Here is a 27,002-nt window from a genome sequence, read left to right on the forward strand (position 1 = left end):
TGGGCCTTTGCCAACAAATGTGTGCCGAATGAGTAAGCACATAAAGTGCAGTGACTGGAAGGCTCGTCTGGAAGCATTCTGTGCATCCTGCCCACTAAACACAGCTGTCCAAGTGCAACACCTACAGCCACAATGTAACACTGACAGCCAGGTGGGAAACAGCACCATAATACCATGTAGTGTATCACAGGAAATGGGCTGTCTAAAGAAGGGGCTAAAATAATCTGAACTTCAATACAGGGTGTAAAGGGATCTTAGGTGAGGTGTGGACACAATGTCTAACATAGTAAGTGCACAGATGATGCTACGATAAATGAGTGAGCGAATGAATGAGGGGTCCAACTGATCTGTTTTAAAGAGGAAGAAATGTCTTTGTATTTTCCTTAAAAATACTTTCTGTTATTATGGTGTCTGCTACCAATTAAAATGTATTTTGCTGTGTTTCTTAATCTAAATAAGGAATTTGATGCATGTTTCTGTAGGGCAATGAACATAAAAAATCATTTCATATCAGCTGCGTCCTGGGAAGGAACATGACCTGGAGTCAAGAGACGAAGGATTTTACTCTCTGTGTTACTGTGACCAGGTTTATTAACTCTTCAGGAAATAATACTATTGAAGATAAAATGAATCATTTGGGTTCTAAATTCTTAAGATTCCATGTCTTAAAAATTTTTTTAAAAAAAAAGTATTTATTTGTCTCTTGCTCCCTCTGCTGGATGATTGGCTTTCTGCTTTGGTCTTATGAAGAATATACTGTATAAGCTGTAGGATTTTCTGTGTTCTTACTTTTGTAGTTTAAAAATCCCCAAGATTATACTGAATTATAATTAGACTCAAGAGAAACCCTTCAACTCCATGGTTTTCATCCTTAAGCTCCACATTGGCATCTCTGGCGGGGGCCAGGAAGGGCGTCTTGATGTTATAGGTTATGTATATAATTCAGGCTTTTACTGTGCTTAGTGTTTATGTCCTGGAGGATGGTATTTGCCTACAGTGTTTTCAAATCAGAAATCAGAAACCATGATTCTTTGTGGACCATTGCCTTAAATCATCATGAACATTTTAAGAGGTGTATCAAAGTATTGGATTAGCTCAGAGTATGGGCACCCCTACATTCTCCTGACTTAACCCTTCAAATAAGTTTATTTAGAATTTGCCTTCAAGGTCCTGCCAAGTTTTTCTAAGTCACACTATTGTGTGACTGAGTTGTTGTCCTACCCGTCCTCTTTCATTGTTATTTTCCTTCAAAGTCTTCCTATAACTCTTAAGGTTTTTGTGACTCTTATAGCTGACATTCCTGGTAAATGGGCCTACAGGATTGCTTATTACTTAGCCCACTGTGGTCAATTTTATCGCAAAACTCAGATGTTTTACATGTTAATTTGCTTAGCATTCAGAACTTTTAAATGTTTTGCATCCCAGATTCTCCCACTTTCAAATCAGAAGTCCCTCTTATTTAGCACTTGGTCTTTGAAAAAGTCTGTAATTGTCCTACATGAAATTACCATTTCTATGGATCAGATTAGAGGAATATTGGCAATCTCATATGGTTCAACCTATTTCAAACAAAACCCATGGCTAGTATTCTTTCTTAAATGAGGACTTCTTTGTTCACTATTAAAGGAATTTGGGTTCAGTTAGTGGTTGTAGAAGACAGTACGCAGTTTTATTTTTATTTTTTGTAAGGAGGCGGACTTAAGGGAGGGAAGTGAAACCTGGTGATTTCGTTTTGGTGGTAATTCTTTGCTACCCATATATGTTATACAAACGATGTCCTGAGATTTAAAGTTGCTGCCATGCCTTGGGCCATGAACTGTGAATGTTTAATATTTCTTTTTCTTCACAAGGCTGTGTTGATTGTTGTCCAAATTGAGAGCCCCGATCAGGAAAAATGTTGAGTTCAGGCTGAAGTTGCCTTTCTGGACAGCAGGGGGCGCTCTTTCTCTTCATATCTAATAAAGGCTAAAGCAACCCCTCCAGTGCTCCCGTTGGAATCAAGCCTGTGGGTCATCATTACCGTCCTTCTTAACTATGTTCAAGTTGGCATCTTGCAAAGGACAACATTATTTCTTGGTGAGCAACAGTTGACCAATCATCCTGAAAAGCATTTCGGAAACTCTATATATAATTTTAAAAGCAAAAAGCAAGAAATATTCTCTATCTTGTTTTTATTTTTTGCTGTAAGCATGACCCACCTGGGAAGGAGAAGATACTTTTCAATCTTTTAAATTGTTACACCGGCCCTAAACTATCCGGGTGATCTTGAAATAGGCCATGTTCGTGTTTAGTAGTGGACAAGGAGTCAAAGGCCCTCTCAATTCTAGGATGGATTTAATAGCCAGTCCCCTTGCTCTGGCAGAAATGTTGATAGAGATGGGCCTTACTCTTCCTGATGTAATTTCAACTCATTTTCTCCCACTCTAGTATGCAGAGCAGGAGTTGGTAATTTCTTTTCTGAAAAGGCCAAATGGAAAATATTTTAGGCTTTGTGGGGCAGAGGGACTCTGTTGTAACCCCAAAAGCAGCCATAAAAACATACAAACAAGTGGGTGGCTGTGTCCTAATGAAACTTTATTTCTGATTTGTCTATAGGCTACCCTATAGACATCTATAGATATTGAAAAACCAGTTAATATTTTTCCATATAGCTGTTATTTTATATTCTTTATAAATTCAAACTCTTTTCTTTAAAAAAAAAAAAAAAGCCTCTTTTCTAATTCACAAAGAAAATCAAATCTTAATGTGTGTCTGGTTCCACTCCTACTGGAATTGATGCCTGGTCCCCCTTACAACATTCCTGGCAAGTGTCTCACTGCCCTCTGGTTGAAGAGCTCAGGCTTTCTGTTTTCCCTGTAAGAAAGGCAGTGGCCCCGGGGAGCAGAGCAGATGATAAAAGCCCACAGAAGTTTTTAAGTAGATAATGCAGCAATTTAGAAACCAGTGCTGCTGGAATTGTGAACTTTTCATCTATGATATCATTTAATCCATATTTTAAAAGAAAGATGCCACAGTGTAAAATAACAGGCACTGACTGGCCTGAAATATCCCTGGAAAATCTGGATTCAGATTTTTTTTTAGGAGTCGATCCAAAACCATTTTTCTTTCTGCCTTTTTGATCTGTTGAAAGATACACAAGGTACTTGGATGCCTTGAAGACATAGACGCCAGTATGGAAAGAAACTACAACAAGTTGTCCTGTAAAGGGAGCCAGCACTTACAGAAGGGTTGACTGCAAGAGCAGGAACTGGAACTCTTATGTCCTCTGCCTGACCCCAACCCGCCTTTGCCCTTTTTCTGCGAATGGGTTCTGTTTCTGCCACGTCTGAGTGGGTTGGGGGGAAACCGAGGTAACGTAATTGCTGCCTGCAGTTTTACTCCCTCTTGGTCTCCTCTTAACGTCCCCTTCCCCTCTCCACTTCTGGTAACAAGGGATTACATGCCCCTTTCCCTCTCTTCAAAAAGACATTTAACTGAGGCTGGCTACAGAGCAGAGGAAAGGAGAAGTGACTAAGAGGAGGAGCACTGAAGGTGCTTTCAGATCAATTTTATATAAACATATAATTGTCAGAGGTTACTTGGAGGCACCAGAACAAATCTGGGGGCCTGTAGGAAGCGAATTTCTGAGAGGCCCCCAAGCCTTCCTTGCTATGGGACCCAAACAAGCACAGGAACACCTTCCGGATATCCCCTGGATCCTTTAAGTGTAGCAGAGACTTAGAAAGTTTTATTTCGAAAGGATTAGGGGAGTCAGCTCTGAATTCTTACACACTCCTGGAGGAGGGAGGAGGGTGGATCGGATTCCAGCCACTACCAGGAAGATCCTAGAAGAACATATTTGTGTATCACAGTCTTGAACTCCCTGCCCCAGACTCCACCCTCCATTGTTCCCCCCACTTCAAGAGTCTGTGGGCCCCTCTGACCCAGCCTGCCTAGTGTCTGGACCCCGAGGTGGGCCTCTGGCTTGCCCAGAGGTGCAGGCTCCCAGCTTCCTTCTGCCAGCTGCCTGAAGACTGCAGGATCCCTTCTGGAGGCTGTGGGTTTTTTTGCCTGCTGTGTGAGTAGTTAGCAGAGCTGTGCTTGTCATTGGGGGGCTTATTTCTTCCTTCTGCTTCCTGTGATGGGGGAGGAAACTGACTCTGGACATCTTCTATTCAGAGGCAGCCTCAGTGTGGTCTGACGCAGAACCCCGTTCTGTTCACTTTGACCTCTGGTTGGCCCAGGGACAGTTTGACTGGGGTGGGAGAGAGAAGACTCTAGTGCTGTGATGTCGCCTGGGCCATATTGACCTTAGGTGCAGCCATACTAGAGGTGGGGGCAGAGGAGGAAGCCAGGTGATGCCTTGTCTCCTGGAGAGAGGCCTTTTCTTTCAGAACCTTCTGAGCACCTAACATTGTAGAAGGAAGAGGAAGGGACAGAGTGAGAAATGGCATCACCCATGTCCCTACAGTAAGGCTCAGCCCCCTGAACAGGCAGGAATGATTAAAGACGCTCCTCCTTCCCCAGAGCTACTGACCCTCATGTGTGTAGCCTCCTCCAGCTCAGCGCTGTAGCAAGTGTAGTTCATAAAATTTTAGGTGATTATCCTCATGTGAATGTTAGATCTTTCATTGAATAACTAAACTATAAGTGAATTTAGATTTTCCATGACTTCCTCAAACACTTGAATTAATGAGTTTTCTTGGAATGCCCCTTTTTGGTCGGCCAGCTGATTATTATTTTCAGAGGGCACTAATGACAACCTAGGTGTGATGTCTACAAAACCCCACATTAAGGCAGCTTGCAACGCAAACCTGCCATTCAGGTAATGACTGCCGCCCTCTGGAAAAACAAGCTGGGCCTCACTAGGGGAGGGCGGTGTGTTAATGCCTGGATATTTGAGAAGGGTGTGAGGCCAGGCCATAGGAGTTGACTTGGTAGAACTGGGTAAGAGGGTCACGATGGCTTTACCAAGTTTTTGTTGGGTGTGGGAGAAAATTTCAAGAAGGTGGGTGAGCTTTACTGAGGAGACATTCTTTCTTTTTTGTTTCTTGACTTAAATCAATTTTCTTATCATAACACAGGCAAAGGTAATAATTATCATGACTACTTACCATGATTATGGGTGACAGGAATTGCAGCTGGGCAAAGGGACTGTTTTGTATATTTAATCTCCTTCTCTGAAGTTCTGACTTCATGACCTTCCTTATTCTGTCTTCCTGATGGTGACTGGCTCCATAGTAGACACATGTTAGGAGCTTAAGTACTCCTCGAGTGGTCCTTAATTCCAATTTACACATGAATTTCTTGAAAAGAAAGAATGGTAACATCAATAACAATGATGAAAGCAACCAGTCCAAGCTAGATTAGCTTGGTGTGGAGTAGGGTATAATTTCACAGAATTGTTTTTTTCTTAAAACTTCAGCCATTGTTTGGTTCACTGAGTAAAGAAATGGCTGTTGAGGAGAATTTGGAAAGAATTTTATAAGCGAATACTTGTATGTACATAGGGGCATACTTTTTAGTGCTGCGTTAGCTAACACAACAGGTAACATTGGACAGGCGTTTTCCATCCTCGCCAGTGAGTCTGGCAGTGTCAAACTTCCCGTGGCTTGTACTAATGCATTGAAGCCAGGAATAATTGGGACAAGGTGATGGGTCTCTTTAGTTTCCAGACTTCATTCTGTGTTCTACTCTTGACCAGAACCAAGAAACACCTTCTTTCAAGGCCTTACTTAATCAGTGCTCTTGTTAAGCTTCACTTGCTCTGAGCAAGACAGTGCTAATGGGATTCTAGTGATGCCAGCTTTCCTGTGGTATTTTTGACCTAGTCCAATTCATATTAAGTCTATTGAGACTGGCTTTTAGATAATACTTTTAATCTAGGAGGTATAGCAAGTGGCTGATGGATTGAACTCACCTATAATCTTGTTACTCAGTGTGGTCTGTGGATCAGCAGCCTCAGCATCATCTGGGTACTTGTTAGAAATGCAGAATCCTGGGTCCCGAACCCAGGCCTACTAGAAACCCAGAACCTGCATTTTAAGGAGGACCCCAGGCTATATGTATGCATATTAGGAAGCACTGATATGTTTATAAGACAGGATTAGATGTTGACCCCCAAACTACTGCTTTCTCGAGTGCTGGAAATGATAAATAGAGATCTCCACAATATGATTTTGTGATGAGGTTCTCGATAAAACGTTTCTAACTGATGATTCTTGAACATATTTTGCGTAACTGTGGCCCACCTATCATTACTGTCTTCAGCTTCTCCTTCTCTTCCTTTCTTGTTCTCCAAGTGCATGGGGAGAGGTGATTTGATGGAAACTGCGCATGAGTGTGACGTCTAACTGGACAGATTAAGGGATGAGCCCTCTGGTTTTGGAACTTGCTAAGCTCTCCCCTGGTGTCAACCGATAAGAGTTTTAGGCTAAGGTAATGGCAAGTTAAGAGATTACTTTTGTGCACAGAGGATTGAATGCTTGGGTTTGGGTAATGGGAAGGTGGCTCTTGGCTTTGGGTGATAGCTCTTGTTTATAAAAGCCTGTCTCTCCCTAGTCCTGAGTGGGTATTTCCGACTCTTGTGTATTATTCTAGTACCATCTATGTTCAGATTTCTCATCCCTGGACCCTCAGCTTAAGATAAAAACCATTAGCAAGAGTTCATCGAGATGTGTTGCCTGTGCTTAGGTTTAACATAACTCTTTAGCAACCATTTTTGAGTTTGTGTAAAACAGTAGAAAGAGCAGGTACATTGGGTACAAATTTTGGTCTCCCCCCCCCTTTTTAAAATATATCTTTATTGATTTCAAAGAAAGGAAGGGAGAGGGAGAGAGAGAGATAGAACATCAATGATGAGAGTCATCATTGATCAGCTGCCTCCTGCAGTGCCCTGACCAGGGATCGAGCCCGCAACTGGGCATGTGCCCTGACTGGGAATCGAACCGTGATCTCCTGGGTGCTAGGTGGATGCTCATCTGCTGAGCCATGCCTCGGTGGGCCTGGTCCCTCTGTTTTTAAGTTTTATGGCCACAGGTCAAGTAATTCATTCTATTTGAGCCCCAGTTTCTTCAACTGTAAAATGAAGATAATAATAAAATACCTTGTGGTGTTGTGACAAATGTTAAATGAGATTAGGAATGCAAATACCAGTCAAGAATAGTTGTTATTGTTGCCCTGGCTGGTGAGGCTCAGTTGGTGGGAACATCGTCCTGTGCACCAAAAAGCAGCAGGTTTGATTCCCGGTCAAGGCACATACCCAGATTGAGGATTTGATCCCTGGTTTGTGGGAGGCAACCGATCCCTGTCTCTCTCTCACATCAAGGTTTCTCTCTCTCTCTCTGCCGGTCTCTCTCTGTCTCTTTCTCTCTTCCTATCTCCCCCTTCTCCCCCCTTCCTCTCACTAAAATCATTCAGTAAACAAAACAATAGTTGTTATTGTTAAAATTTCCTGTAGTATATGTGTGTATGTATGACACATGCATGAGTGATATGTTGTGCAGGTGTGCTTTAAAAGTTAGCATAGTTTTTGTTAGATGACTCAGAATTTTATTAGATGGCTCCTAATTTAAATTTCAAAGAGTAGTTTTTTGGTGAGTAGGACAGTCCATGTGTTGGTATGACTAACACACACACACACACACACACACACACACACACACACTTCTTTAGTAAAATTCGTAAGTACGATTAGGTCATCAGATGGTGAAGGATGTCAGAGCACTACTTTTTTTCCTTTTTGCATGACCTAACCGCAGATATATTTTAGAAACTATTTAATTCTCTTCAGAAAGTTGACGACACGTAGTTGTTGTAATAGAATGAATGAGATGGGGAGTGAGGCACACAGGGAATGATCTTCGGCACATAGTGTGCTGGAGAAACCAGCAGTGTTATGATGCACAAACAATCAACGAAGCACTTAGTGAGTATGTAAGAACACCACAGGTCTTAAAAGTATTTATTGATTAAAGGCCATATAAGAGGATAGCACTTAAATTACACCATTGTGAAGAAACATACCTAGAGTGAACGGACAATATTCAGGGGTCTTGGTGACTTAAAAACTTAAACATGGTAACTAAGAGCTACCTGATAATCATGATCATCTTAATCTGTAAAGGCCTTATCGTTTTTTGGCAAAGGAGAGCATTGCTTATCTACATCGAAAACAGGTCACCTTTCAGTGAAACTCTTGATATCTGTGAGACTTACTATAAGCATAAATATTTATTAAGAAGATGTTAATGTCCCTGGAATGAGGAACTTAAACACGGAGCCAAAAGGAATCGAAACTCCAAGAGAAGGAGAAGACTTTACTTGGGCATCCCAGCATGCTCTAGTGAACAGCAGGGGAAGTCCCTAGACTCCTGGTTGGCGTTATGCTGCTTGGTCCCCATTTGTGGAGAGGCAGAGAGGGTGGCTATGGCCATTCATGGGCAATGGCTTTACTCTGCTATCTTTGAAGAGGGAAGACTTTGGATTTTCTCTTGGTAGCTTTGGTGCTTCATCTGTGGTTATTGGACCAGGACTTCTGTAGAGATCCATTTCAATGTTAAAATGACTAAAATTCTGGTTGAAAGTTTGGAGGGGTGTTAGTGAACTAAGTTTAAATCAGCTATTGTCACAGCAAATAATAGGCCCTAATATTTTAAATACTTTGCTTTGCTTATCCATTGCCACATGAAAAATGACCTCCCCAAAACTTACGGCTTAAAACAACAACACATTTTATTTGTTCATAATTCTGTGGGTCAGAATTTCAGATTCAGAATACTGGGGCTGGCTTTTCTCCTCTCTGTGATGTCTGGGATTTCACCTGCGTTGGCTCCACTGACTGGGAACCAGCTGGAATGGCTTGATCAGAGTCATGTCTGGAGCTTCAGTTTAGTTGTTGGCTGGGTTCCTCAGTTTTCCTTCATGTGGCCTCACCACGAGGTCAGCTTAGACTTTCATACAGCATGGTAGTCTCAGGGTGAATGAACTTACATGGTAGCTAGCTTCCTAGAGGGAGCATTCCAAGGGGATAAGCCCCAATGTATAAGCATTTATTAAGCTTCTGTTCGTATCTTGCTTGCTGATATTCCATTGGCCAGATCAAGCCACATGGCCAAGCCCAGAGTAAATGTGGGAGAGAATACCGAAAGGCATGAGTCCTCGTGGCATGGATTCATTGGGCCCACCAGTAACTACTGCGTACTCGGAATATATGACTATTTAGTAGCCATTTTCAATTGTGAAAGGCTAAAACATGCATTTGGGAAATACTGAACACAATGTGATATTTCTTTAAGGAAAAATTTACTTAGGTGTTCCCACTAGTCACTTGGCTTAGAGATGGTTTCCCTCGGAGTCTCTTACCTGCACATGTTACTGTTTTACTTTGCTGTGAAAAAAATCTAAGAGGTAAAAGAAATGAAGAGGCTTAAATAACACAGCAAATTTTCATCATAGAAATTCATTACAATAGCCTAACATTTGGGGAAAACATTTGATTAAGCATCTGAAAGAGATTTTGCTAGACTTAGGTGGAATTAAATTTGCAGAGTTTTGTGAAATACTTCTTAATATTCGCCTTACTTTTAAGTTTTTGTTCAGCTGTCCTTCCTGAAAGCAGTGCTCTACAACTCTGTAAAACGAAATCCTTCACAAGCAATTGAGAGTGACATGAATGAGGTTCTTATTTTCTGTTAGCTGTCATTAGCTCTTATGGGAGTATTAAAATTAATAACATGAGGAGCATACAAATACAAAAGCACTCACCCGAAGCCACTAAAATGGTAGATTATCAAACTTGGCTGTCCACTGCAATTATTGGGGAATCTTTAAAATATATTGATGCCTGGGTCCCAACCTTCAAAAACCTCAATTTAATTGCTCTATTACATGGCTTGGGCATTAGCATTTTAAAATTTCCCCAGCTGATCCTGAGGTGCATCCAAGTTTGAGAACCCTCATGCTAAAGAAACTTTCTTGGCTTCTTTTCTCTTACCTACCTTTTCCCACCATAATTCGAGTCCTGGCTCCCTTCTCAGACTTAGGACCTCTAAACCAACTTAGAAACGCTACATTACTTAAAAATAAATTTTTATAAAGTTTAGTTCCCAATTTCACACATCATTAAGAGGGTATGTGTATCAACACGTTAATGGAAAAATGAACAGTTAGTAAAGGCATCTACTTGATTGGATGGAAAAATATTAAATGGATCCATACACCCAGCCATGTTATGATACTGTTGGAAAATATGTTGACATAAATATTAAATTCCAAAGTAATACTTTGTAATACCTCCCTGGGTTAGCCAACACTATTTGTTTAATTGGGTTTTGGGTAATTGAATAGCTGCTGTTTACTCAAAGTGTTTGTGTAATGAAAACAATAGAATTTATTACCAACTCCTTTATGTGGATTAGGTGTATGTTGGTCAAAACCAAATCCAAATGAAAACTTCTTTGGTTGGCAGCTCACCTTAACATTTAGGCACTTATCTATTTGTAATAGGTATTTTTTAAAAATAATTTTTAAATTACAGTTGATGTACAATTTATGTTAGCTTCAGGTGTACAACTTTGTGATTAGACATTTCTATAACTTATGAAGTGGTCACCCTGATAAATCTAGTACCCGTATGACACTATACATTATTAGTACAATGTTATTGACTATACTCCCTATGCTGTACTTCACCTCCCCCTGACTATCTGTAACTACCAATCTGTACTTCTTAATTCCTTCACCTTTTCCACCCAGCCCCCCAACCCCCTTCCCATCTGACAACTGTCAGAATGTTCTCTGTATCTATGAGTCTGTTTCTGTTCTGCTTGTAATGGGCATTTTGAAAGATTTTTGGGCTGCTTTAGTTGAGGAGAGAGATTATCTATGTTACCTAGAGTCTAAACTTATGTAATTGTAATTACTCTTTATTCAGGCAAATGGTTTAATTTACCTCTACTTGTCTCTCTTTAGTGAAATAGAGATGTCATGGTCTGAAAAGTGCATTTGTTGAAATTCTAACCCCCCAAGGGTGGTGGTTTTAGGAGGTGAGGCCCTTTGCTGGTGCCTAGGTCATGAGGGTGCAGCCCTAGTGCGTGGGATTAATACTCTTATAGAAGAGCCCCACAGAACTCCGCAGCCCCTTCCATCCTGTGGGCACCAGGAAGCAGGCCTTCAGCAGAATGCAACCGTGCTGCGTGCTGGTGCCTTGGCCTTGGATTTCCCAGCCTCCAGAACTGTGAGAAATACGTTTCTGATGTCTATAAGCCACCCAGTCTGTGGTATTCTGTTACGGCAGCTCGAATGGACTAAGCAAGAGCAATTTTTATTGATCGATTGACCAACCACCCCAGTTTGCCTGGGACTGAGGGGTTTCCTGGGCAAACTGAGATGAGCCGGTCACCTTGCTTGATACAGTGAAAATTAATATGACTTTAAGTACATATAGCTTCTTAAATGAAAAATTTTTCATACATTACGATTTACTATTATCAAATCATATATAAACTGTGATGGTCAATGGATGGTTATTTCCTGGGTCTAGTGCTATAACTTACCCTTCAGCTTGTCATATCCTTTTTGCATAGTCTTCAAGAGATGTTCCTAGCAACACTCACACTTCACCTTGAGAAAACAGGTATATTTTACACCTAATTTCTAGATTTCAAGAAAGAGATAACATCTAAAATAGCAGATTGAATTGGTGCCGAAATAGAGAAAAAATTTATTTTTAGATATGCTTTGAGACTGTAGTATCTTATCGACATGAAGTTCTTGTAGTAAAATGAAATAGAAAAAGAAATAATGAAGTTTGATATTGATCCACCCCCCCCCCCCAAATAACCCATCAAAAGTCTCCACAAAGAAAACTCATTGAAGATGTTGGGGTATTGGTTATTTTTGAAATTCTTTGAAGTAATTACTCAGTAAAGATAAAGTTATCATTTTACTCCAGAGAATTAGTGTATTTCAGTTAAATCAGCAACACAGTTTGCAATGATGTGATTATCCTGGGTTCCTTTTGCCTAATTTCAGATCCTTTGGGCATTAAGAATCAGAAACACCAATTATTGCCTTAAAGGGGAGACTAATCCAGTTTTTACAGATACCCCAATTCAGAAAATATCAACAGCAATCCTTCCCAAAAGAGTATTAAAACATAGAGCCAAAAAATGTAGGGGGCATTGTCAGTGTGTTAGATGGCGGTGGAACTAAATTACACCACTTTTAGTTTGACAGCTGTAAACAGAGCCAAGAGAGCTGGACCTAGACCCAGCCAACAACCCAGTGAGTGTGTGGCTAAATGCCCTTATTGCTCTGGGCCTCAGCTTATTTGTAAAATGGGAGAGTTTGAATAGCCTGTGCCTATGGTCCCTTAAAATGTTACTGTCCTGTACAACATTTTGATGATGTCTTAGTGGATATGTGGATTTCTAGTTTCCTTCTCTCCAGCATCGCTCCGCTGTACCAGCCTTGGAACGATGACCCACACAGCTACAGTTTGAGAAAATGGCATCTTCTTCAGAGGTCAGAGGTGCATAGTCTCTGTGCTTTATCCCCTACTACACCTCAGTATATTACTCTGGTTCCTAATATTTGTAATTTGGATATTGGACAAGTCACTTTCCCCCTTTAGGGTCTTAGTTTCTATCTGTAACAAGAATTTTTTTCCCCTGAATTTCCTTTTCTAGCTTTAAGTCTCTTTTAGGCCCTTAAGCTTTTTGACTAATTAATTAATAATTTTTATGTGAGATAAAATGATTTTTGGTCACTTCACATTCTTAGTGAGGCTTCCTGGGCCTCCCTTTCTCTGTTTCCCACCTTTTTGCTGGCAGAAGTCTGGATAAGCTCGTGAGCCACATCTTGTCCCTAAGTTGCGTGGCTGCAGGGTAATAATTCTACCCAGTGTTTTGCTGCTATGGACATGTTTAGAGCATTAGGGTCCCTCTGGGTCTTTTATGGACAATGCTCTGAGTATCCCTCATTAGGAAGAGACCTTGAGGTCTTATCTTTCCTTATGATATAAAAAAAGACATGGTGCAGCTGGTATGGAGATTTATTGGCTACAAAACAGATCCACAGTGGGTGGGCACCTGAAGATTGCAGTAGGAAAGTAGACCTCATACTCTGATTCAAAAAGCACAGCAGTATATTAAGATCATTATGGAATGTCTGATGAGATTGTTACAGAGAAAAAGAAGTTGCTGAGTTTGATAACTCCAAGGATACCTCTTAGAACTCACCCATTTGTGTCTGGGCAAGGAAGGACTTTCCATTTCGGTAAAATAGTTTTTACAACGGGCAGACACTTTTATTAGCCTCATGCATACTTTTGGATTTCATTCACTTGAGAATAAATTATTCTTCCATTGACGCTCTCCTGTGTGATGGCCTTGATCTTTGGGGCTGCAGGCTCTGAGGAAAGAGCAATGAAGACGTCACTGCCATGTTCCCCCCACCCCCCATCTGCCCTGTACTGTTTTCAGCATCCTAAGCTCTCCGTTCCTTCCAGAATGATCACTAAGCAACATGCTGGTCTCTGCTGGAGTGGAAAGGTTATTCTTCCCACCCTCCAGGAAATGGTGTCTGGACAGTGCCATCTTCTAGGGGTCAAGACCCTCATCCTAGGTGATACAGAATCTAGTCACTGACTGCAAGCACTTGAGGAGTCCTTTCTGCTTATGTGGGCTTCATAGCACTTGCATCACTGATCCTGTGAGTGTATAGAGTACTAAATGCCATTCTGGGCACCTCTTTTTAAGATCTAACAAGCATATCATGTGAGGGATGGCAAGAAGCCAGGAATGTTTATTTTGGTCACAGTATTAAAATATATGATTTATCTGAATAAATACTTGTTGACACACCATTAAATTGATTCTAAATCAGAGGGAAGAGTTGAAACCATTAACAGAGATACAGGGAGAACTTGGTTAAAATTTAGACCTCTCCAATAGTAGATTGGGCCACCCCACCCAGTAATGGGTTCCACATCCCTGGGTAGAGGTAAGGAGAGGCTGAAGGACCATCTGCGGAGATCTTGCAGAGGGGCAGCAGTTAGACCAGCTGTTCACTCAAACTGACGGTCACTCAAACTCTGATTCTCTAATGCCCTAGGATCTTTTTTACCACAAACTAATCAGAAAGTGCCACTTGTCCCAGACCGGTTTCTCGGAAATTTTTGGTGAGATGTTAAAGGCAATCTGAGGAAGTAGAGTTCCCAAGTCAAGGATGTTTGGGAACTTCTGCTATTCTTTCCCTTTTCTTCCCTGAAAAGTGCCTTTCCAACACTTGTTTCATCTTTAATACACCGAAATACAACGTGGCTCTTCACAGAGAGTATATACGCCCAATCTGGTCATAGAACACGCCTTGCATAGCACACTGTTAAAACCTCATGGGACACTATGTTCAACAGAATAGAGTTTGGGAAATTATGTGAAACCCTCTCTTTGTATCTTCCTAGGAGTTTAGTAAACAGCCCCTGTTAGTTAATAGAGACATAATAATATTAATGGTTATTTTTATCTACTTTACTGCCTGAAAAGAGCTCTCATATATATTGTTGAGGACAGTAGTGGGAGCTCTCTTTTGTCCTGTATTATCTAATTTGTTAATTAAATTCAAAATTCCTGGCCATTTGGGAGTAAAAGAAAAACTGAAAACAGGACATCTGGGAGTACACTAAAGATTATGCATACTAGAATGGAAGATATGCTGACTTATTTTTAAAAAGTGCATTCAAACAATGAAAGAAATCTTTACCTTTCATGCTCAGCTTAGACTCCTCCGCTGTTCTATAAAAGTGATACAAATTAAAGCTCATTTTAGTATTAGCAATAATCATTAAAACATCTTACGTTGAACTAGATTCCTTTGCCTGCCTGTAAATTCATATCTCTTTAATGAGCATAATTGTCTGAGTTAGTCTCAAGGTCATGAGTTCATGGGGGAACCCTCCTGGACCCAGAAGGCAGTGAGTACCACCTTCCACTAACCCCGGGGTCAGAGAAGTCTCGTGAACCACTTCCAGCCCTTGAGCCACCTACAGGCTTGCCTTCATCAGGATCCTTCCCAGGGTCTGGGTTTGAAGCATTGGAACCCTGGACTTCTTGATAACTTTATATATATATTTTTAAAAAACCATAACCCTTTCTCTTAAGTCATAGAATGTATGTGTCCTTTTTGTGGACTGCTATTGTTAATTCCCAAGGTCATCAGAAATAACAGATTGAAAATCTTGATACCCCAATCTCCTATGGATCTCTTCATGCTGTTAGGCTAAAATATTCCCCCTAACCTCCCTTCTTTTTGGAGCCCAAATTGTGTGCATTCCCACTGGGAAACACTAGAGCCTTCTAGATACCTTCTTGGTTGTTTCTCTCTAGAGCTTTTAATGTACTAATTTCAACTGCTGACCTCAAATCTCAGTGTCCTGGGAGTAATCCTAGGTTAATTCACACTTGCTGCTTAATGAAATACAGCAAGATCCAAGTGTCTTCGGGAGAAATTCAACACAAACCTTTCTGCTCTAGACTAGAGTGACGACTGCTAACAGAACCATAAAGTGCATGAATGTACACACATGAGAGCATCCACCCTTCGTTTCCTCCCCTGCCAGCCTTTGCCTCACCCTTGGCTCTCCCCCTCCAGGAGCTGGCGGTAGGTGGAGATTTCCTTCTCCAGGTGGGTTTTGATGCCCAGAAGGACCTTGTATTCGCTGTTCTGCCGCTCCAGGTCGCGGCGCAGCTGCAGCAGTTCCTCCTCATAGTGGGAGATGATCCCCTGCATGTCCTGGAGCTGGCAGGAGTACCGGGACTGGGTCTGCGACAGCACATTTTCCAAAGCGGATTTCTGAAAGGAGAAATGACGCTTCTAACATGAATTGGCTGATGGTTTGGTTGATTCTATAATGTGTGCTTGCTGAGAAGTCAGCATACACCCACTGGTCTGCTGGGTGTCTTGGTGGCTGCTGGGGACGCAAAGACGAGAAGCAGGCTGACTTACAGGTTTGGGACTTGGGCAGTCAGGAGGTAAGCAGTGTCAGGACTTTTGAAGCCCATTTTCTTGGCATAAAACCTTTGTGTCAGGGTTCTCTTAGCAACTCTGATGCACCCTTGCAACGTTTGTTTATGCTGCTCATTCGGGATTGGGCATAAGCTGCCCGCCCTGATCTGTTCCTTACCTCCTTATGCTGACATTTGTCTCCGGCCAGGTCGAAAACTCCTAGAGAGAAACAGCAGCTGTCTGGGACTGCTGTCTCTTTGCGTCTTCAGAGAATGGTCTCAGGTAGGGATGCCAGATAAAATAGAGGGCACCTATTAAATCTGAATTTTGGATGTGCAATGAGTAATTTTTTGGGACAAACATGTCCTAAAAATTGCCCCAATGTTGCATGGGACACACTTATACTAAAAACACTCTGTTTACCTGAAATTCAAATTTAACTGGGTGTCCTATATTCTAGTTTGGTAAATCTGGCAACCCTAGCTGCAAGCAATGCTTTTTGATTATGACTATGGTAACAAGTTGTCATTATTGTGGAAATTCTAAAAGCTGTGAAATGAAATTGCTGGGTTAGGATACAGAGAACTGAGTTGAAGTCCCTGGTGTGTTTGGGTTACCACCTGCTTTTCAGGAGCACATACCTTCAGCTTTAAAGAGGAGCTCATAACAGTGCTGGACACCCTCGCTTTATCCTGGCCGCTGCCACTCAGGCCCCCTCATGCTTTCTGGCCATTAAGCCACAGGCCCCTGGTCCAGCCACTCTCCTATTTTCCCAGAGGAGAATTCCTCTTCTCTGTACTCAAACCTCCCTCCTCCCCCTCCTTTCTTTCAGCCCACGGCCTTGCTTCCTGTGTCTCTGAGGAAATGAAAGCCATTAGGAAAAAACCCCCACAACTCCCCCATCACTTCCACCCACATACTTGGATCTGTGGCCAGGTACTCGCTCTCCTCTTCATATCATGCATGAGCTGCCTGTGCTCTAGTCGTTTCGGCAGTTGCCTGCCTTCTTGCATCACCAGTGTTTTCCTCTTTGCTAGGTTATTGCCACCAGCTTTCGAGTAATTTCTCCCACCTTAACGTTTTTCTCTCTTCAACCCATACCTGCCTTTAGCTCCCACCCAGTTTCTCTGCTCTCCTTCACCTGTGGTAAAGCTCCTTAAAGAGCGGCCTATACCTGCTGTTTCATGTGCCTCTTGACCTCCCTCCAAGGGTCAAGGCTACATAGTCTGGCTCCACTGTTACCCCATTGCCTCCCCTCCCCTCCCCTCCCCTCCCCTCCCCTCCCCTCCCCTCCCCTCCCCTCCCCTCCCCTCCCCTCCCCTCCCCTCCCCTCCCCTCCCCTCCCCTCTGCTCCCCTTCCCTTCCCTCTTCTCCTCTCTTCTTCCCTCTGTTCAGCCACATTGGCTTCCTTGCTGTTCCTCCAAACCATCGGACACACCTGTGCCTCAAAGCTTTTGCATTGGCTGTTCCCTCCACTTGGAACCCAGCCCCCCAACACTTAAGGCACTTCCTTACCATTTTTAGGTTTTTGCTCAACTGTCACCTTAACAGTAAAACCCTTCCTGACCACCTTGTTTACAGTGGCAGCTCTTCACCTTTGCACCTCTCTCCCATGCTTCATTCATTTGTGGCACTTTCCTCCCCATATAACATATTTTATATTTTGAAGATTCGTGCATTTATTGCCTATTCTGCTAGACTATAAATTCTTTTATTATTGAATCCTCAGTGCATAGAATACTGTCAGACAGTAGAATGCATGAAAATGGGTACAAATGCCTTGCTGACCTGTAGGGTTGTGAAATACTGTGTATTAAAGTGTTTTGAAAGCTGTAAAATACTGTAATTATTCCTGTGTGTGTTGTTATCACCTTGACAGTGCAGATTTTAAATGTCTGTTCCCCATCACTGATTCTGAAGACATAGCAGTAATTTACCACGTGCACCTGCAACAAGATGAGCTAATAATTTCTCCCCAAGACCGAGGGCAGAGGAGCGCTCAAGAATGATATCGATGAATGATTAGAGGATTCAGATAGATTTTCCTTAATGAATCTTAGATGCTTATGACACTGATCCATAGCATTTTACTAAGATCCATGAAGATCATAGAAGTGACTGGGACACAAGAAGTTACAGTTTGTTGGGCAATAAAACATAATGAATAGAGCACTTTGGAGTGAGCCAGGTCCAGTATTTCTTCTATTAGGGTTTTAGGGGGGACAGTCTGGTTGTAAGTGGGGAGAGCCCTGATAGAGATTATAGGAGTCTAGAGCTGCCCCACACCCAAAATATCATGTGGCTTCACCACTGACCACTTAGCTGTGTGAACTTGGCCAATTTACTCCACTATTTGGAATTTGGTTTCCTCATCTCTAAAGTGGGGACACTAAGACCAACCTGGAAAGGTTAATGTGAGAATTGATGACATTTAATGTAGTGAGCTCTTTAACACACACCATCTGGCACAACGTGGACATTTCAACAAATGGTAGCTCATATTACTGTTCTCATCATGAATAATTTGGATGGAAAGTGGGAAGTGAAAGATGTTCCAAGGGAGCTGGAAGTTGGGCGCAAGGGAGGGGACAAGGAAGGCTTTGTGGAGGAGGTGGTGCCCGGCTCAGGATTTCCCTAGCTCAGACTCACCCTGTTGCGCTGCGCCTGCAGGTCAATCTCCAGGGCCTGGAAAGTGCGCTTCAGCTCATGGATGTTACTTTGGTTGCTCTGCACAGCGGTTGGACTGGCCGTCTCCTGGGTCATGGCTGCCGACTGTGAGACCAAGCAGAGAGCAGGGGCATTGGCATTGGACCCCGTGGAAATGGGACCTTCCGGAGGTTTGGGCACCTTTCTTTTACCTGCTCTCTATACCAGGCATCCAAGTCTCTATGCTTCTTCTTTATCATAAACTCGTATTCCTGCCTCATATCCTCCAGGGTCTTAATCAGATCTTCCCCTGGGGTTGTATCCACCTTCACGTTGACCTTGAAGTCATTTGGCACATGCTGTTCCTCCATTTCCTGTTTAAAAACAGAGAAAGAAAATGTATTGACTCTGACAAGCAGAAGGAAATGTGCTGATTGGCAGCAATTAATGGATCTTTTAAAAATTCATCTCGCGTGGTTGCTACTCTTTTCTTTGGTTTGGTTTGGCTTCTTGGTTATTAGTTATTGATGACAAAACGTGATATGAATTTTTCCTCTTTTACTTTTCTAAAATAAAGAATAGCAGCAGACAGGTAATTGTACAGACTTTGTGATTACTGGCTTACTCCCTGGTTGAAAGTGTTTCAGCGAGAATGATGCTGACGTAGTGTGGAAAGTACTCTTCAGCAAATGTTTATGGGTGATGTGATGAGACCATTAAGCAGCTGAGCATTTCGGGATATAGACCAAAGCTGTCGGAAAGCAGTTCAGCCACCCAAAGCCAAAAGGCGCAGAGGCTTTTAAAATCTCATCAATGTATTAGGATTCTGTAGGGCTGACAGCCCATTGGATATCATGACAACCAAGAAACCACAGGAAAGGTTTATTAACAGTCATTGTCTAACCAGTTGATTAATGTTCATAATCAACTTCATTTGCCTAAAATAGGGATTGTTTTTCTATCATTTTATCCAAGTCTCAGGGACGGTAGATGGATGGTAACTTTTCAAGAGTTGCTTAAATGTTTCTGGAAACTAGGATTCTTAATTTTTGCCACTAGGCATACATAGTTTGGTTAGTAGCAGATTCTCTTTATTCTGTTGTCCCTCAATTTGCTGCACATTGGGTCAGTGAAGGAAGTTCAGTCTCACGCATTGGTTCCTACAGTATCATGTTAACAAAGAAATCTAGGTAAATGTTGCATATTAAAATTGTTGACTTACCTGTTGTTAATTGTGATTGTCTGTTGGCTGTTGTATTTGACCTTTGAGTAGATAAGCTTGGAATTGGAAAAATTAGATGTTTATATGGTTTCTTATGATTATTTAGGTTGAAGGACAATAGAACTGGCATAGAGATGGTAGTTTCTTCTGCAGCCATTGAATTGCTTAAAATGTGCCAATTAAGAGCCACGCTGGTGATTCCCGGGTTGTCCTACCTGCTCATGATGCTTCTTCATGAGGATGAGCTCTTTTCTCAACCCCTCGACCTCCTGTTCCAGGTCTGTTGTGACAATGGTCAGGTCATCCAAGGTCTTTCGGAGACCCTCAACCTCAATTTCCAAGTCTTTCTTGAAGGAGTGTTCATTTTCATACCTTTGATTAGAAGGAAGGAGAGAGTACACCTGTTGGTGGAAGGCTGTGGTCTTTATAAGGGTTCACCTTCGTTTAGAGGTGACTCTCATACTTGTTAGGTTTAATGGGAACAAATTAATACATGCTATTTATTATTTCTATGTCTCTTTCATGCATGTTTTTCTACGATGGTGATTCAGTGTTATTTTTTAAAATAGAGAGAGTGAAGCGATGAAGGCCAGGTGCCCATCACCCGGACTTGGCAACCATTAACATTCTGCCGCATTTGCTTCATCTATGTTCCATTTTGCATTTTAGCGTAAGTGGTGGGCATGACATTTCACCCCTAAGTGCTTCAGAATGCATCTTTGAAGAAAAAGACGTTTTTCTAAGTAAACATCATAACATTATCTCACCTAAAACATTAAAAACAACTCTTTAATATCATCTAATTCTTGTTTCATACTCAAATATCCTCTCAACAAATACTGTGTTTTATTATCTGGTTTGTTTAAACTAGGGTCCAGTCAACTATTTGTTACTGTTATGCCTTTCAATGATATTTTGGTAAGAATTTTATATGTGGTTAATGATGAGACACGTTTTCTTTCTGCAAAACAAAAACAAAAACAAGAACAACCCAGAAAACAAATCCAAACCACTGAACAATCCCTCCATCGCCCCATGACACTTCGAGGAGGGAGCTTACTTGAGGTTGAAGTCATCCACTGCCATCCTGGCATTGTCAAGGAGAAGAAACACCCGGGCATTGGTCAGCTTACCATCCACTATCTGTAAAACATGCACCAGGAGTCATTTCAGCAGGACACACCACACAGGAAAGCTGCATTTCTGCCCTCTAGTCTCCTGGGTATATGATTCATTAGCACAGATAACTTGTCTTTCTGGCAGTGGACCGATCAAATCGATAAACATTTATTGAGCACTTGGTACAAAGCATAAGGTGGTTTTATAGTAAGGATATGGTCTACACTGTCTTTTTTTACCTGGAGTTTTGACAGGCTAGGGCTGATGCGAATGCTGAAAAGGTGATACAGGAAGGGGAAGGAGTGTAACTGTTCAAAATGCCTTCTAACTCTCTAGTACTGTAAACACATCTTATTGTTTTGCTCAAGCTCATTCATTGAAGATATTAAAAGTGGTTTAGGTTCTGATCCTTTTCTTATTGTGAACATTAGTTTGGATCCTCTAAGGTAAAAGAATTATTTTGGAAGAACATAATTCTTCCTTGCGAGAGCATTCATGTTTCTGATCTGTGATAGCAAAGTATCACTTGATACAAAGCATCACTGATATTAGTTTGTCAGACTAATTTAAAATGTATCTCATAATACATTTAAACTAATTTTAAATATATTTTATTATGGTTCTCACATACCATAATTATAATTATCCAAAGGAACTATAGTCATATACATAACGTGTAGGTATGTGTTTGCCAATTTTCCCATGATGAGAATGCCCCAATTGTAGCTATTAAAATATTAAATGAAATGAACTTTACCATCTAATGAAGCAGCTTAATAAATTTTAATTGTGTTAAAGTCTCCTGTCAAAGACTTTCACTAGATGTTTATATATTTTTTTACTTTAAAAAGAAAAATATTGTTGAAAGTGTCTACCTGAGCAACTGTGTATACATACAGGATTTGTAAATACTTCTCAGTAGTTATAATCAGAGAGAGAGTGCACATTTGATGGAGGTCACTGTCTTCAGGAAAATTGGGTGGAAGATGTCTTAGTGTCAAAAGTAGAGTATTCCTTTTGTACCAGATACTGTGCTGAACTAGGAACTGGGAGGTTTTCCTTTCACTTCCCGTTACTGACCATTGGAGTGAACTTGGGTTAGTCACTCCACTCCCTGGGCTTCAGTTCCATCGCCTGTTAAATAAGGAGTTGGTACTAGCAACAGGTAACTATAGAGGTCATAGCTCTAAACTTCTGTCATTTATTTGGAGCCAGACAATTCTGTGACATTCCCATTGTATTTATACAAATGATTCCTTTTTTAAGAAAGGATTTTCTTAGGACAAAGTTATGCTTGAACACAAAGGCACCTTTTAAAAACCAGATCCTGTTCAAAGCTTCACTGATTATACGGAATTTGGTATCATGAATGCACAATAGCAGGATTCAGAGGCGGCGATAACCGTGGCCTAGGACTCAAAGAGCAGGGCCTGGGATCCTGCCCCAGCGACCACTAGCTTAGCGAGCTTGCCGAGTGTCGCTTTCTTCATTCATAAATGGCAATGATAGTAATGACAACAGCTACTTCTCAAAGGGTTATGAAAATTAGATTAGAAGAGATAAAAGAATGCTGTAAAATCCTTAGCATTTTCTGGGCATACTGTAGACACTCTGAAAAATTAGTTGAAAACCAATTAGTTCAAAATTTTCTTTTTTAAAATCTAGCACTTTTGTAACTAGAGCCAATGCCTGCATTGGGTAAACCCAGTATTTATATGTTCGGATGTGCCCTCAAACTCTGTTCATGGTAGGAAATAGCCAGGGTGGCTTCCTGTGTCCAGCACCTTTCTTCCCTTGGTGGATTCCAGATGGTAAAGTGACTACTTCCTTTGCTCTAAAAAAAGAGTCTGTAGATATTTCCTTGTCTTCCCTCTACTGTGTTTCTCAGGAACTTTCTTACTAAATTATTTTCCCTTCAGACTCTTTATTCTTTGCATTATCTAAGCTCATGGGCAATAAGAAGTAGCTCCATCTGAAAAGGCCTGGGGACCCCGAGGGTTAGCCTTAGTTGTGCTCTGAGGTGTTGATGGACATCTAGAGAAACCATTCACTATAGACTCCACAGAATCAAAAATACCATCTTTAATGAGTTAAATTGATTATTTGTCCTTTGCAAAACCCACACCAAGACTCTGATTCCCGCTGCCAGCAATCTCATAGTACATGAGTGGTGAGTTCCGAAATGCACTTGATATAGAGCACATTTAAAAACCAAAACCGTCTCTCACTGTTTGTGTTGCCTGATGCAATATTATGATACAGCCACTGTTTCTGAGACATCCTTTGCAGTAATGAATGGATGAAGATGGACTGAGAAATAACATGAGGCATAGGTTTTGCATTGTGTGTTATAATTGATCATCTGGATTCTCCCCAGCGTCCTGAATGAATTCTTTTAAAATAATCTAGTTGGTGTAGTCGTAGTAGTACAGCATCATTGCTCCAGGGTGTGTAATCTCCTACCAGGGAGAGGAAAATAGAATTTTTTATCGTAATCCAAAACACCAAACAGAGGTCTATTATGAGTTATTCTAATATCCCTCTGTGTCCAACTGTTTCAAAAGGAGTGGATTAATTTTTAACTCAATTTCTCATAGACTTTTTGAATAATCTTTACTATCCCCAAAGTGGAATGTAAGAGTGCTATATCTACTCAGAACATTTCATCAAGGCCCAGGAAGGGGTCAGCCCCGGGGAAGTTGTGGGACCTCTTTGGGTCTCTGTTTTCTCGCCTGCAAATGGGGGAGATTGGGATAGATTGACAACCTCAACTTCAAAGACTTGTTTTCTTCAAACATGGAGAAAAATGTAACAACTGAAGTAAGAAATCCAGAAAAGAGTGGAATCTGAAGCTGAAGGAGCCTCCTATTTAATGCCAGAACCCAGAACCCGGGACCCCTGAACAATGGGCAAGCTACCCCCTCCTCGTCATTGGCCCCACTCACTTCTCTCAGTTTTGCTCTAATGAATTTAGGAAACCACTTGGTCTCAGTCTGCTCATCTATATATTGGGGATAAGAATGCCTGCTTCACAGAATGAAATGATGTGTATGAAATATGTGTTGTATAATTAACAATGCAAATGCAATGAATTATCTTTATCAGTGAACAGTGTCATTGTTGTGAGGTAGGCTAGTCAGCACCATACTAGTACGTGGAAATCGACGCCATTGGAAACAGACTTGGGTTAGGATCCCACCGCTGGCTCTCTCTAGTGCCTTAGTTCACTCTTCTGAGCCTCAGTTTCTTCCCAGGATTGCTGTGACACTTAAATCAGATGTTACAGAACGTTTCCATCATTGCAGGAAACTTCAGAATGGCACTGGTAAGTGTGTTAAATGCCAGCGTGATGCCTGGCATATAATAAATGCTCAATACATTTTTCCTTCTTTTTTCTCCCTTTTTCTTCTCTCTGCTGTCAGTTAAGAAATTTCTTAACCAGGTCTAACCTCACATTTCTTTTGGGAGTTATAGCCTCAGCTGTCCATCTGCAAAAATCTTCTATTCTCTCCATTCTAAAACCAAAGCAACTTTATTAATGTAAAAAATATAGTGAGGTTTGTTGAGTCACCTTGTTTTTTTGTAAAGACAACCATGTACTGTATAGTTAAGGTAATTACACAGTCAGTTATTAGGCTGATTATTCAATAATTAGGGTTTATTATGAGGATGGATTTATATTATCTTGATTGGCCCTTCCTACATGCATGCAGGGATGACTGAGTGTTGGGAAATAACATCGTATACATATTGGAAACCTGTGATGCCCTTTCTAGGGTAGGTTAAATCAGGATCCTGCAGGAAATTTTCTGGGACTGCTTTACATAGAGGGAAGTTGTGTAGCTTTAAAAAAAATGACCTGGGAGATGACTGGATTCCCTCTACTTCTAGCCAATGTTATGAGATGGACCTGAAGGTGTAGGCTTAGCTTTTAAAATATTTGGTTGAAAAGTTATTTATTTTTTTAAGAAGTCTCCATAACCCATCCTAACTCTAAGATTCCAAAAACTATGTTCATTTTTTTTTTTTTTTCCTAGCAATATGCCATTTTCAGAACCATTAGCATCTGGGAACTCAGAACTAGCAGCCCCCAAGAAGAAATATCCAGGGATGTCACCATTATTATTTATCTGCTTGTGGAGTGACAGCTTTTAGATGTGATCTCCAAAGTAGTATCACTCAGCCTTTCTTTGCCAGATAATCACACTGTTGCCAGTTCTTTGAGGTGGAGCAGAACTGATGTAATGAGAGAGCAAATGCTGTCTTGTGCCTCGTGCACTGAACATGAGGAATGACTCCAGCCTTCATCATTACTATTACATCGCTGGGTCATAGTGACACTGGACAGCAGCTGGTTGCCTTAGAGTTCTTAGATTTTTTTCACATAATTTATGTACAGAAGATTAAATAAATAAAACAGACTTTCCAAAGTCCAAATTTAAGATACGTTAAAAAATGTCCTCAAATACCTCTGTTCACAATTACTTTAAGCCCTTTTGCCATTTTCCTGGCAGTTGCCTTGCATGCATACTGATTTCTTCTTCTCCCATGGATTCCCTGGAAATGCGACTCCCCCCTCTAGTTCCAGGGCCCCCCAGTATCTTACCTGCTCCTGCAGGCTGCTGATGTTCTTCTCATATTGGGAGTAGTCTTGCTTACTGCCAGGATCTCTCTCCTGATGCCACTTCAGGATGCGACTTTCGAGCTTCACATTGGCCTCCTCCAGGGCACGCACCTTGTCCAGGTAGGAGGCCAGGCGCTCGTTGAGGTTCTGCATCGTGACCTTCCCATTTCCACCTAGGAGGGAGCTGCCTCTTCCAGACCCCCAAGACCCTCCAGGGGCCAGGCAGCTGGGCGAGGTGAAGGAAAGGGAGATGCGGACACCCCCTGCACCCCCGTGGACGCTGGGAGCCCGGGGGAAGCCCCCCGGCCGGCTCCAGCCACCTCCGGTGCCATGGAGGGAGCCAGAGGGGATCTGGCTGAAGCTGTGGCTGGAGTTCATGGTCCCATCTGTGTGTGGGCGGGACTGGGCTCTGCTCTGCTCCCTGGCACCGCAGAACTGAGCCGCCCCAGACTGCTCTGGATGGCTTTATGCCCTTTGCTGTGGGAGTTCCCTTCTCTGACAACTGTACCAACAAGATCGTATCATTGTGCAACATGCGTTTCCTCTTGGTCAATCCTGAAGCGCCTGGGGCCTTCACACACGTTGTTGTTTAGAGCCACATCGATATACCAGTTTGTTTCTCCCTTCTAGTTGTAACCCGGAGGTGTGGCCATGACATTGGGTGGGTATTAGTCTCAGGTATCTTTTTCATCTCCCCGTGGAGTTTTTCTATCGTCCATTTATCTGAAAAGGGTCAGATTAAAGTCCACATAAGAGTCATTTGTTACAGCATAGATTTTTTTTTTAAAGACATTAAACACTCAGACACACATTCCCCTATCCCTCGCCCCCAGTAAATCCCAGCTCTAAAGCAAGGGTGAGAGATTCTCAAGGGAAGAGGCAGATCAGAACAGAATCTCAGGCCCCAGAATAAAAGTACTGGTGCTGAGGAAATGGAGAATGCTCGGAGTATCTGATGCCTCTGAGGCAGTCACTGTTTGATGGAAAGTAATTTCAAAGGAATCATTCTCAAGAACAAACCCTCAATTATGATTAATTAATAAATGACCGAGCTTCCACTCTCAAGGTGCCTTTCATCCCCAGCGCACCTCAAAACCAAACAACCCTGACCTGCGCTCAGGACTTCCCTCGGCTCCTGGGAGGAGTGCAGCCTTTGTCCGGCTGGGCCCTGGAGAGCCTGGGCTCTGTGCCTGCGAGCGGCAGAGGGGCCGGGGAGTAGGAAATGTGCCATGGGTTGTCTAGCATGCCTGATGAAGCTTACTGTTCGTCTGCCAAGGTAAAGGTTAGGAATAAATAAAGGAATGGTTGGGGGGCGGGGAGCCACGTGCTGGTTACTGGCAATTAGATTTAAAGGGGACTTAGAAATAAAATGGCAGCAGCAGAAGGGACTTCCATTCCTTGGTTCAG

At 41.9% G+C, this 27,002-nt stretch overlaps 1 protein-coding gene across 1 annotated transcript; it reads right to left on the bottom strand.

Moving 5' to 3' along the window:
- Positions 1 to 13,016: 13,016 nt before the first annotated feature.
- Positions 13,017 to 26,783, bottom strand: KRT23 (keratin 23). The gene is made up of 9 exons (XM_081161328.1): positions 26,706 to 26,783; positions 25,578 to 26,318; positions 20,913 to 20,995; positions 20,068 to 20,224; positions 18,843 to 19,004; positions 18,634 to 18,756; positions 15,611 to 15,831; positions 14,743 to 14,774; positions 13,017 to 13,392 (listed from the first exon to the last, which is right to left on the bottom strand). The coding sequence occupies exons 2-9, from the start codon at positions 25,971 to 25,973 to the stop codon at positions 13,298 to 13,300; spliced, it is 1,269 nt and encodes a 422-aa protein (XP_081017454.1). The 5' UTR covers positions 25,974 to 26,318; positions 26,706 to 26,783; the 3' UTR covers positions 13,017 to 13,297.
- Positions 26,784 to 27,002: the final 219 nt, after the last annotated feature.

Source organism: Miniopterus schreibersii, assembly GCF_964146895.1.
Source record: "Miniopterus schreibersii genome assembly, chromosome: 16".
In the NCBI taxonomy this organism is placed as follows: Eukaryota; Metazoa; Chordata; class Mammalia; order Chiroptera; family Miniopteridae; genus Miniopterus; species Miniopterus schreibersii.

Bases quoted from the DNA above. Each gene is read 5' to 3' on its own strand.
- KRT23 (XM_081161328.1), bottom strand. From the start codon at position 25,973: ATGAACTCCAGCCACAGCTTCAGCCAGATCCCCTCTGGCTCCCTCCAT. The intron at 20,225-20,912 runs GTAAGCTCCCTC...TTCTAATCAAAG, and splicing joins GTGGATGACTTCAACCTCAA to GTATGAAAATGAACACTCCT. The intron at 13,393-14,742 runs GTAAAGATTTCT...CTCTTTCCTCAG, and splicing joins GTCTAAGCTGAGCATGAAAG to AGCCTGCAGCCCCAAAGATC.